At 42.8% G+C, this 12,222-nt stretch overlaps 1 protein-coding gene across 1 annotated transcript; it reads right to left on the bottom strand.

Annotated features, from left to right (window-relative positions):
* Positions 1-1,879: 1,879 nt before the first annotated feature.
* On the bottom strand, positions 1,880-11,241 carry LOC131763294 (DLA class II histocompatibility antigen, DR-1 beta chain-like). The gene is made up of 6 exons (XM_059075357.2): positions 11,046-11,241; positions 7,223-7,492; positions 3,859-4,140; positions 3,000-3,110; positions 2,505-2,528; positions 1,880-2,217 (listed from the first exon to the last, which is right to left on the bottom strand). Exons 1-6 carry the CDS (start codon positions 11,143-11,145, stop codon positions 2,204-2,206), a joined length of 801 nt encoding a protein of 266 aa, XP_058931340.1. The 5' UTR covers positions 11,146-11,241; the 3' UTR covers positions 1,880-2,203.
* Positions 11,242-12,222: the final 981 nt, after the last annotated feature.

The raw sequence follows: 12,222 nt of genomic DNA, 5'->3' as shown, positions 1-12,222 counted from the left end.
ATTATAATGTGATGGAAAATACTCCACACAAGTTCTGAGGCTAAGTTTGAAGAAGTCTTGTAGATTTTACTTTCCTCTCTTGGGAGTCCTGAGGCATCAGGCTTGTCTTCACAGCTGATGGGACCACGTAGCCCACGTTAGAGGCACTGGAACTTCATGCAGAGGGAGAGAGTGTCTCAGTGTCCCAGATGAGCCTCCAGAGGACACCGGCCCCAGCTACTGTCTGCAGCCATGTGAGAGACCCTCCATGAAAACCACCCACTAAGCCCAACCAACTCTTAGAATTGTGAAAAGTCATCAAATAGCTACAGTTTTAAGCCACTAAGTTTGGGGATGATTTATTACACAGAAATAGATCATGAAATTTAGTGTTTTTCAATGGATTTCATCTAAAATATCAAATCTACTGGCATAAAATTCTTTATAATATCTTCTTAGTATATTTTTAATGCCTGTAGGATCTTTAGGAATATTATCTTTTACATTCCAGGTGTTAATAATTTGTAATTTAGATTTATTTTCTTCTTTAGCAATCTTGTAGGTGATTTATTTAAAAAGTGAAAGAAAAGAAAGAAAGAAAACCTTCGAGTTCTGTTAATTTTCTTTTTTTTTTTTTTTTTTTTTTTTTTTTTTCGGTATGCGGGCCTCTCACCGCTGTGGCCTCTCCCATTGCGGAGCACAGGCTCCGGACGCGCAGGCCCAGCGGCCATGGCTCACGGGCTTAGTTGCTCCACGGCATGTGGGATCTTCCCGGACCAGGGCACGAACCCGTGTCTCCCGCATCGGCAGGCGGACTCTCAACCACTGCGCCACCAGGGAAGCCCTGTTAATTTTCTTTATTATGCATTTATTTTCAATTGTATTTTCTCTTTTACATTTATTATTTCCTTTCCTCTATTTTTCAAGTTAAATTTACTTTTCCTAGATGCTTAAGATAAAAGTTTAGGTCTCTGATTTTTATATATTTTTCCTTTTATAATATAAGCATTAAATCTATACATTTCCCTCTGGAGATTCCTTTGGTTGCATATCATATGTACTGAAAATCTATTTTAACATTCCCATAGTTTTATAATGTCTCATCTGATTTATTCTTTGATAAGCCATGGATTATCTAGAAGTGTATTACTTCATTTCCCAAAACTGGCTACTATCTCAGCTAAATATTCCTGATTACAGAATACAGAAAACTCAAGATAAAACAGAGAATGAAGCTAAGAAACCTACCAGACCCACATGTGACCAAGATTCAGGAATAAAAATAAAAACTATTATTGAAAACCTCTTGTTGGGGCTCAGGGAAGGCTGTTCCCAAATATGCCACAATGGCATGTTGATTATTTTGAACTAAAGTTACTGAAGAAATGGCCAATACAAGAGGGACACTCTGACCCTCCTTCTGTCTCTCTGAAAGCAGGAAATAATCTCTCATGTGAAAGACAGGAATTCAGACCAAGAAACCTATATAAACAAACCTTGTTGCGTCTTTAATTTATTGATACTACCTCAAGCCCAAACTTTGGTTAGACTCTTCACTATTAGAGCACCGAAAACCTAAGTTTCTTTGTCCTGTCAATTACTCACAAACTTATTGTTTCTTTGTCTAAAAAGCATAAAAGCTACCTTCTTTGGCCACTTCTTAGGTCCTATTTCTAGAGACCTCCATGCACGTGAATTAAAATTTGTTTCTTTTTCTCTTGCTAATCTGTCTTGCATCAATTTTATTAATAGTCTAGCCACAGGTACTCAGGAAGGATAGAGGGGGAAATTCTCACCCTCTCCCCGCCCATCCTCCCCACCAGACACTCCCTTTCTCTCTCTCTCTCTCTCTCTTTTTTCTTTTTTGCCTACGTTTTTCCTTGAAGCTGTATCAGGCAGATGCTTCTCACTCCACGTTTATTTGAGCAAAACTTTGTAAAGAAATGTGGGCTAAAGATGTGTTCAGATGAAAGGGAGGCCATAAGGCTTGAATATAAAAAGGACAAGGAAAGAATGAAGATAGGATACTGCTTTCAATATTCTGGATTTCCAGGTCAAGGGGCGGGGTTGAGGAAGCCATCAGGGAGGAGATTTTCTGCAGGAGCAAGCCAGATCTTGAGAAAGTACTCTCTTTATGGATTAAAAGCCCAACAGGAAACACTTTCATGCTGCAAAGTAGCTGAGCCAGAAGGTTCTTTCTCTTATGAGTGCCATTATCTTCACTTCAGTTTAGGAGTCCTGCAGAAGACAGAAGATAGCGTTGTTTTTACTACAAGCTAATTCTACAAGCAGCTTCTTTCCCCCTCTCCCAGGGTCTCATGTTAAAGCAGTACTGTAAGAAGGGAAAAAAAATTCTTAGATCTCCCCGAGCCAAAGCTACTTTAGAGAACTGGCCTTTTGTTAAGTGGCAAGAAGAAGTTTAGAATTCAAAGTCTTTCCCATTATGTCTGTCTCCTGTCTTGTCATCTCTACCACCAGTTCTAGGAGACCAAATCTATCTCTAAAAGAGGATTAAAGGGCATTACCTGTTGGCTGAAGTCCAGAGTGTCCTGGGAAAGAGAAGAGAAGATATATATTTAAACGATATGGAAGGAATTCTGTCCCCAGCCTCAGGCCTCCCCCGACCTGATATTTCTCTACACCACAACACATATCCCCCAATGCCAGGGTAGACAGGAGAGCAGACACTAGGAGCATGTGATCCATGAAGTTTCTGTCACACAAATCCAGTGTAATTGCATTAGCCTTTGTCTCTTCCTGAATTTGCCCCAGGATCTCCATCCAAAGTCTCCATGCATGTTAACTCTTCTTTTATCTCTACAGGCCATCACCTCTTATTTTTCAACCATAAGTAACCATGAGCTTATTGATTTCTGGATTTCCAGAAATTTGAGGTCAGTAAAGGGGAAATAAAAGTTTTATACAGGGTCACTGATATACAGAGAACAAACCTGAGCAAAACCATCTTTCTTCCTCCAAAAAAGTCTGTGGGGCGTCTCAGCTGCCAACAGGTTCCTTACCTTTCTGATTCCTGAAGTAGACGAACAGCCCCACCCCAAGGAAGAGCAGACCCAGAACAAAGCCTCCGATTCCACTCATCATCTTGCTCTGAGCATATTCAGACTGTGCCCCTGAGAAAAGAAGCTAGTTTTAGTGATTCTTATCCCAAATCCAACTTCTCTAATTGAGATTCTGAGATTGAGATCTTTGAGAATGGGGAAAGAAGGCTGCCCTGGAAGAACTAGAATGATTGGCCATTTCTGGAAAAGAGGTTAAAAATACAGAGTAGCTACAAGGTTAAGACACTGAACTCATTTAAATATCACAGCCCTGACATAAGGCCATGGCTACAGCATCTGATGGGTGAGGAGCCTGGGACTCAATGATATTATGTAGCTTGTCTAGGGTGACAGAGCTAATAAAAGGCAGAATTGAGGTTGCACTCCCCTCATGTCAGGAAGGTCCCTACATTGTAGAAGATGTGCCCCTTCTCAGATCACAGTGAACATCTCAGAGAAACAGTGTCAGAAGTACAAGCCCAGCCTGAGGCAGTGGACTGGTGCCCAGGATCATGTAGTGACCATGACCTGAGATTTCATGGAGGCTCAAAACAGGGACACCTCTATTCTGCTTGTCAGGCATAATTGCCTTCTCAGGGGGTACAGGTCTTTGTACAAACTATCACAGGATATCTATAAATATCAGAGGATTTCTACCACAGGACATTCACACGACTACCCTCCTAACCTCAGCTGAAGGATAGGAGAGAATAGAGCAAATGAACAGGTGCTGTGGGGACAGGAGAAACCTGACACTCAGTGGTAATCAAAGTCCCCTCCTTGGTGGCTGAGGAACTTATGAGGCCAGAAAGCTTCTCACTCCATTCCACTGTGACAGGGCTGGTCCAGCTGGGGTGCTCCACGTGGCAGGTGTAGACCTCTCCACTCCGAGGGACTGTTTCAAGCATCACTATGGTCTGGAAGGTCCAGTCTCCATTAGGGATCAGGCCTGTGGAGACCACCCCCGCCTCCTCTTCCTGGCCGTTCCGGAACCACCTGACTTCAATGTGGCCTGGATAGAAACCATTCACAGAGCAGACCAGGAGGTTGTGGTGCTGCAGGGGCTGTGTCTTTGCAGGATACACAGTCACTGTAGGCGCCACTAGGAGAGAAAAAGGTAGAGGGGATAAGTGAGGGGGACAGAGTAGGTCTCGTTGGTTGGCTGCCTTTCTGTCCCCAGTCTCTAGTCCCAGTCTTCAGTCTCCGGCAGGTCTCCCTGGAAGCTGGCCATGTAGCCCAACAGAAATTAGTGCCATAAGACTTAACTTTAATTCTTACAGTATGGGCCCATTAGATCTGACAGATGTTCAGGAAATTTGTTTTCTATTGTTTTGTTTTTTCATAGCATGAAAGAGTTATTCATCGTTGAATTGATGTGTTTAAAAATCTTTGCACAGTATATAGTGTATTTTTTTTTAGATTTTTAAAAAACATCTTTATTGGAGTATAATTGCTTTAAAATGTGTGTGTTAGTTTCTGCTTTATAACAAATTGAATCAGCTATACATATATATATATCCCCATCTCCTCCCTCTTGCGTCTCTCTCTCACCCTCCCTATCCCACACCTCTAGGTGGTCACAAAGCACTGAGCTGATCTCCCTGGGCTATGTGGCTGCTTCCCACTAGATATCTATTTGACATTTGGTAGTGTTTATATGTCCATGCCACTCTCTCACTTCATCCCAGCTTACCCTTCCCCTCCCCGTGTCCTCAAGTCCATTCTCTACGTCTGTGTCTTCATTCCTGTCCTGCCCCTAGGTTTGTCAGAACCATTTTTTTTTTTTTTAGATTCCATATATGTGTTAGCATATGGTATTTGTTTTTTTCTTTCTGACTTACTTCACTCTGTATGACAGACTCTAGGTCCATCCACCTCACTACAAATAACTCAATTTCGTTTCGTTTAATGGCTGAGTAATAATCCATTGTATATATGTGCTACATCTTCTTTATCCATTCATCAGTTGATGGACACTTAGGTTGCTTCCATGTCCTGGCTATTGTAGAGCTGCAATGCACATTGTGGTCCATGACACTTTTTGACTTATGGCTTTCTCAGGGTATATGCCCAGTAGTGGGATTGCTGGGTCATATGATAGTTCTATTTTTAGTTTTTTTTTTTTTAAACATCTTTATTTGAGTATAACTGTTTTACAATAGTGTGTTTGTTTCTCCTTTACAACAAAGTGAATCTATAGTGTATTATTAATAGCATGATTTCTGGAGCCAGGGTGCCTGAGTTCAAATCCAGGCTCTGCCTCTTACTGATTGATCCTGCGTGAGTTTTAAAATTCTTCTGTGCCTCAGGTTGTTCACCTGTAAAGGGGGATAATAATACTAACTTACCTCTTAGGGTTATGTGAGGATTAATGTACCTAAAGTATGTGAAACGATGGCTGGAACTTAGTCTTTAATATATGTTAGCTATTTACTATCTTCATTTACTTGGAGAGAAAATATGACTCAAAGCAGTGTGGATAAATTAGGGGACAGCTTGGGGTAGATGGGGAGACAGAGGATAAAATCCTGCGACTGCTACACTCGGACCTTAGAACACCACAGAAAGGGTTCTACCCTGGGAAGCAGGAATAGACAAAGGTGATTCTTGAACTCTGAGTTGAGTCCCAAGGAAAGCATGATTCCTGAAGGGGAGAGAAGGGACCAAGTAAAGTCATTCACTGAAAAAAAAAAAAAAAAAAAAAAAACCCAAACAAAACAAAAGCTTATTATTACACTCAGCTGATCAGTTCCCCTGCTTTGCAAAACAAGCAGATCTATTACTGGAATTGTATCATTTTACAAGTGTCTTTTTTTTAAGCTGACATTTCAGCTCAGGGCAGGGTCTGAGACTCATTAATATGTGTGCTTAGTTTAGTTCCTGAGACAATCCTTGACACCACCAGCCACAATAAACACAATTATTATTTGCAAAAGAGAAACCTGGGGGGAAAAACATTTTTACAATAATGCAACGTGGTAGATTTAAGATTGATGGTAAATCATCACTAACAATTTTGCAGTATATTTCATTAAATAAAAATGTTTAAATTCCTAACTTTGAATATAATGAACAGAATCAAAACATAAACCACAAACTGGAGAAAAACCTAAATCAAATGTCAGCAACTTGTTAATCTTAATGCATAGAGAACCCGTAAAATGACCGAGAAAACCACCAGGACCCCAGAGATAGTCAACAATAGATACATTCTTAGAGCCATAACAAATGTTAGCCAATAAATATGTGAAAAATGTTCAAGAACCTTAGAAATCAAAGAAATTTTAAATAAAAACAAAAAGATATAAATTTTCAACTGTTTGGTAATGTTGAAAAAAGCTCTAATAAAGGGGAATGTAAAGTAAAATGAGGTAAATTGTTACAAGTATAAAAAGGATAATAAGTAACTACTCAAATACTACTAGCATTATAAAAAATAGTAACAGCATATTAAGTAACAAAATTATAATTCAAAAAGTTGATTTCACAATCATTTCAACTATGTAAAATATATATACTAAGGAGAAAAAAAGCAACAAATTTAGACCAGAAGTAAGCTTCAGAGAGATCAGAGGAGCCGCAGAGGCTCCCCTGCCCGCACCTGTGAAAAAGCAGTCTGACACCTTTTTCTCCGTGAAGCGCTCCTGCACACACACAGACGCGGCACACTTATTTCTGGGGTGTCAGGAGTAAGAGGGTGTGTGTGTGCCCAGAGCACGCTGTGACTCTTCTCCTCACAGGCTCCCAATCCTTTCACGTTCCTCACCTCTCCTCCCCCAAACCTTCCCCCAACCATAGACCCCTTGAAGTCCCTCCCGCATCTCTAACCGCCCACCCCAGTCGGGGTTTCCTCCCCTCCCCTCCCCTCCCCCCACGGGGACCACCAAGGACGCCCGGAGCCTCCCTCCTGCACCCCCCCCGCCACACCTCCCCTCCCTCCCGGGCCTCCCCACACCACACACGCTCTCTCCCCTCTCACAGTCACTGACAAAATCACACACTGTCTCCGGAAACAGGCTCTCCCAGGAACCCGCCTAACTTGTACTTGCTCACAGTCCTACACAGCCCCCGCCCCACGAACGCAGTCTCCTCTGTCCCCGTCTCTGTGTCTCTGTGTCTGTGTCTCAAACACACACTCACACGCACTGCGCCCCCGCCCGCTGGCCGCCCCGCCCCGCGCTCACCTCGCCGCTGCACCGTGAAGCTCTCCACAACCCCGTAGTTGTGTCTGCAGAGCGTGTCCACCGCGGCCCGTGCCCGCTCCAGGAAGTCCTTCTGGCTGTTCCAGTACTCGGCGTCCGGCCGGCCCAGCTCGGTCACCGCCCGGAACTCGCCCACGTCGCTGTCGAAGCGCACGTTCTCCTCCCGGTTATAGATGTCTCTGGTCACGAACCGCACCCGCTCCGTGCCATTGGTGAAGTAACAGTAGGCCTTAAACTGATACATGAAAAGTGCTGTGGGGACAGGAAAGATCTGATCACCTGGACGGGCTCCTGGGAAGAGACTGAAGGCAATACCCACAAATGCAGGGCACCCAGACGGAGGGCGGGGCACTGACACTCCCTTATTGGCTCCACTGGCACCCCCAACTACCCCACGGGTTCATCTTTGATCTGCAGGGTCAAGCGAGACCATGGTGCGTGGAGGAGACCTCTCTGATCCTAAGGCATTTGGGATGCAGTCAGCTCTGTACTTGGCTGGCGACCTCCAAGCCTGAGCGCGACCAGGATTTGCCCCGTCACCACCTCCTCTTGAATACCTCCACCAGAAAACACTCTCTGCTTCCTCCTCTCACCCCACGACCCTTTAGCTGTTCCTGAAACACTTCCTTACCTAGTGCTGACCTTGTGCCAAGCCTGTGCTGCTGCCCCCGGGAATCCAAAGAAGGAAAAACAAACATCTCCCCTACCTTCTAGGAGCATAAAATTTAGTGAAAGTGATGGACAAAACCCAACCACACAAGAATTAATTATACAGGAACCAGGAATGTCACAAGAAAAGCGTGGAGATCTAGAACAGAGAATAATTACGTTAGGGTGTCAGAGAAGTAGTCTCTAAAGACTGATATTTAAGATGTGACATGAAGGGTTAAGTTGATGTGAGCTGAAAGGGAGAGTGGGTGTAGGGGGGTGTATGTGAGGGAAAGAGGAGGCATATTTCAGATAAGGGTAATATCGTGTGCAGAAGCTTGAAAGACATGATGAACTTCTGCAAGAAATCAGAAGAAAACAGTTCACTGAGCACAGAGAGTGAGGAAGGAGGAGGGTAAAACACTAGACTGGATAAATGGTGTGGGGTACTTAGAAGCCTTGGAGACAATGTTAGGATTTTTTACTTCATACTAAATGTAATGGGAAACCCTAACCCTAACCTAGGTTAGGTAGAGATACATGAAGCTACTGAAGTGTTACAAGGAGGGTCATTTATGTTTACTTTAAAGAAATAATTGTAGGTACCACATAGAGTTTGGATATTAGGAGTTCACAGGTGGAGACAGGGAGACCATTTAGGAACATGGTAGAATTCTCCAGTGAAGGTGTGCTTGTGGCTCCATTTAGTGTGGTAGTGACAAAGACAGTAGTAAAAATAGAGTGAACAGATTTGGGGTAGATTGTTGTATGACTTTTTAATGAATTAAATGGTGGGGGTTGGTGGATAGAAGGTCAAGCTTATCCCTCAGGACTTTGTCTTCACATATCTCCACAAATAAAAATCAAATTCTCACCATGACCATCAGGGCCTAATATGATCTGGCTCCTGATTTCCTTTCCAACCTCATCTTATTTCACTCCCCAACTAGCTTGCTCTGCTTCTGTCACTCTAGCCTTTTTTCTGTCCCTTAAACAGCAAACTTCTTCCCACAGTTTGGCCTTTCCCTTGGTCCCTCTCCCTGGAGCATTTGTCCCTTAGATCCCTCACCTGTCTGGCTTATTCTCATCATTTATGTCTCAACTGATTGTCACCCTTCCAGGGAGAGCTCCTTAGACACTTGAATTGAAGGCAGGTGAATCCAATACTCTCTGTCCCATAACCTTGAACTATTCTTTTCAGAGGACTTGTTGCTCTCTGAAATGCTTTTTGGTTTTGGTGGTTGTCATTGTTGGTGTTAAATGTTTATTGGATTGTTGTCTTTCTTGTCATTAAGTAAGTTCCAAGATAATTGGGGATTTTTCTATCTTATTCAAATAGGATTGTCTGAGCCTAGAATAGAGCCCAGCATATAACAATAGTTGCTCAGAAAAATATTTGTAGCCTAAATGAATAAACCCAGGGTTCTAAGAATTGATTTTTGGGGGCATCCCAGAAAGCAAGAAAGGGTTCAGCTCCAACACTCTTTTATTCTGATGACACATTATATCCCTTCTACTTCTCATGAAAAACGCAAATTTCCTCTTTCTTCTTCTACTAGTTGGAAGAAACATTCACAGGTAGGAAATGGTAATTTTAAGAAAAGGGGAAGAGTTCATTATGTTCGAAATCATCCAGCGAACCTGTTATAATGTGGAGGATCTGTGCATACTTTGGGGATTATCAGATCTGGTGATGACATAGCTGGGGAAAAATAGGGAGGAACTAAGATTTGAGGTAACCAAACATAGCTGATTAAGGAAAACCTTGGGCATGATGCATGATCTTATGAAACTTGGGTCCAAGACTCCAAGAGACCAATGAGTTCCCTTGACTTGCTTACCAACTTTCAGCCCAATGGGATGGAAACAACTGTCACACTGTCTGTACCCTAATGAGGTACATGGTTTCCCATGTACAACTGCAGATATTTGACTATCTGTGAACTACAAAATCAGAATTTCATATAATTAATTCTATGCTCCGGCCAGAGAAGGGGGAGATATGGGGGAAACTGATCGTATGGAAAGGCTCAGGCTTCCCTGGTGGCGCAGTGGTTAAGAATCCGCCTGCCAATGCAGGGCACGCGGGTTCGAGCCCTGGTCCGGGAAGATCCCACATGCCGCAGAGCAATGAATTAAGCCCGTGCACCACAACTACTGAGCCTGCACTCTAGAGCCCGTGAGCCACAACTACTGAAGCCCTCATGCCTAGAGCCCATGCTCCGCAACAAGAGAAGTCACTGCAATGAGAAGCCCGCGCACCGCAACGAAGAGTAGCCCCCGCTCGCCACACTAGAGGAAAAACCCGCGCACAGCAACAAAGACCCAGCTCGGCGATAAATAAATAAATAAACAGAGGCTCAAAATAGATTCATAATGGTCACTAACCTGTGTTGGGTGTTCAGAAGATGCCTTACATGTTTTAAGGCATCAAAGAACACCCCATAGGTGTTCTTTATCTACAGGGTCATTCCAAGTACTAAGAATCTCTGCTTCAGCTCCAGGGTGCCTTACCCAGGAGAAATAGAGAGAAAACTAACCCCAACTTCTGTCAAAGAACTCCTAGTACAGTAATTCAAACCTTATAAACATTGGAGTTCAGGGAAAATGGAAAGAAGATAATGGGGGAGGTCCCTGGATACATTCTCATATATTAGGGAGAGGTAGCAGCATCACAGATCCTGTTGAGCACATAACACAAGACCTTCTAGGAGAGATCTTCCTAATTATTTCGATTCGCCATAAAATCTTCAGAGAAACTTTCCTTTTTTCTTGTACAATTCAACATAATAAAGAGATCTGTTAATGGAGAATCATTTTAACATCATTTTTTCTAAATCTTTTCAAACACCTGAAGGGACGGGATGCAAGGCTGGGGAAGTTTCACTGGAGGACACTTGAGAAGAAAGAGACTATAGATATGGAGGCTACGTATGCCACACTCGTTGAGAGGGCAAGTATCCAGGCACATTTTGTTGTAGATAGATTGGAGATCCATGTGATAAAGATAGGTGGTCACTAAAAACAAAGTCACTGCACCACCACGGAAGCCCGAAAAGTCACAATTTTTAAAGAAGGCTGTCTGGACACAGAGATAAAGCTAACTCCCTTCCTTCCCCCATCCCACAATAGCTCACCCCCCAAAGTGTGCACTTACATTGGGTCTCCCTGGCCCAAGCGAGGCGCGGGCTCAGCACCATCAGTATCACTGTCAGAGCTGCCATCCAGGAGCCTCCGGAGAAATACAGGGACACCATGCTGGAGAACAGGAGAGGACAAGGTGTAAGGAGAGCAGGCAAGTCCGGCTCAAATGGGTACTGTGACCCTACTCCACCCAAGTGATACCAACCAAGGAATTCAGTATTTGCTCCTGGATTGGGTTATCTCAGTGTTGGAGAACCAATCAGCATCACAGATGAGAAGCATCATCAGTTACTGGTCAGAGATTCAGTATGAAGTTGCTCTTCTGAAACTTAGAATTTCCTCCATTAAAAGGATTGTTTTAATTTAATGCTTTAAATGTTTGATCTAGTTGTACCTGACACATTTTATTTGGGCTTCTCTTGAGAGCCAGCTCCCTGCTAGTCAATGATGTGTCACATGTTTGAGTCTAAAGATCATTCATTTCTCTTACTCGAAGACATAGATATTTTGACAAATATATGTGTGAGTGTGTTTAGGAGTTGAGCAGGTAGAGAGAAAGTGATTGCAATTTAGGAGACCTTTAATTTGGTCCTTCTTGTACTTGTAGATTTGGCGAAATTATTTAACCTGTGCAATTGAAATGAAGGCACTGTGATCTTTCAGGTATAACAATACTGAAAAATGCTGTGATTCTCTGGATGCTTTAAGGAACACCATCCCCTGGTAACTGATGATGTGACAGAATTATAGCTGTTGTTTATAGAGTATAATCTGTACTTCCTGACAGGCAGGGGTGTCTATGATAAACTAAAGGAAATGGAAATTTAGTGAATTACTTAACATGAGTGAAAAAACTTTACAGGTTTGTCTCCTGATGCTGTCTAAGTTTAGTAGCACCTCCAGAATATTCATAGAGAAAGGGGCTTAGAGGAGGCAATCTGCGTGGAATGGAAGATCTTGAAGGCATCTTTGTAACATTTAACTTAACAATGTGATAAAGCCAGCTGTACTGATCAGAGTTTGCAAGTGACTGAAAGATCGATAAAAAGTCAAAGTCAGCCTTTGACACAACACCTCCTCTTTAGAATAATTAATATTTTATGTAAACTATGTTCAATTCCTTATTCTTGGCTCCCATTAGGATTTTCTTACTTTCTTGGGAACATGTCCTCTTATAATTCACCTTCTCT

The sequence above is a fragment of the Kogia breviceps genome, chromosome 10 (genome assembly GCF_026419965.1).
Source record: "Kogia breviceps isolate mKogBre1 chromosome 10, mKogBre1 haplotype 1, whole genome shotgun sequence".
NCBI lineage: Eukaryota > Metazoa > Chordata > Mammalia > Artiodactyla > Physeteridae > Kogia > Kogia breviceps.
Note: the sequence above shows the minus strand (reverse complement) of the source record. Positions and strands in the feature narration are given on the sequence as shown.

Excerpts from the sequence above, each read along its gene's own strand:
- LOC131763294 (XM_059075357.2), bottom strand. The coding sequence starts at position 11,145 with ATGGTGTCCCTGTATTTCTCCGGAGGCTCCTGGATGGCAGCTCTGACA. Across the intron at positions 7,493-11,045 it reads TTGGGCCAGGGAGACCCAAT|CACTTTTCATGTATCAGTTT; the intron begins GTAAGTGCACAC and ends CTGTCCCCACAG. Across the intron at positions 2,529-2,999 it reads CTACTTCAGGAATCAGAAAG|GACACTCTGGACTTCAGCCA; the intron begins GTAAGGAACCTG and ends TCTCTTTCCCAG.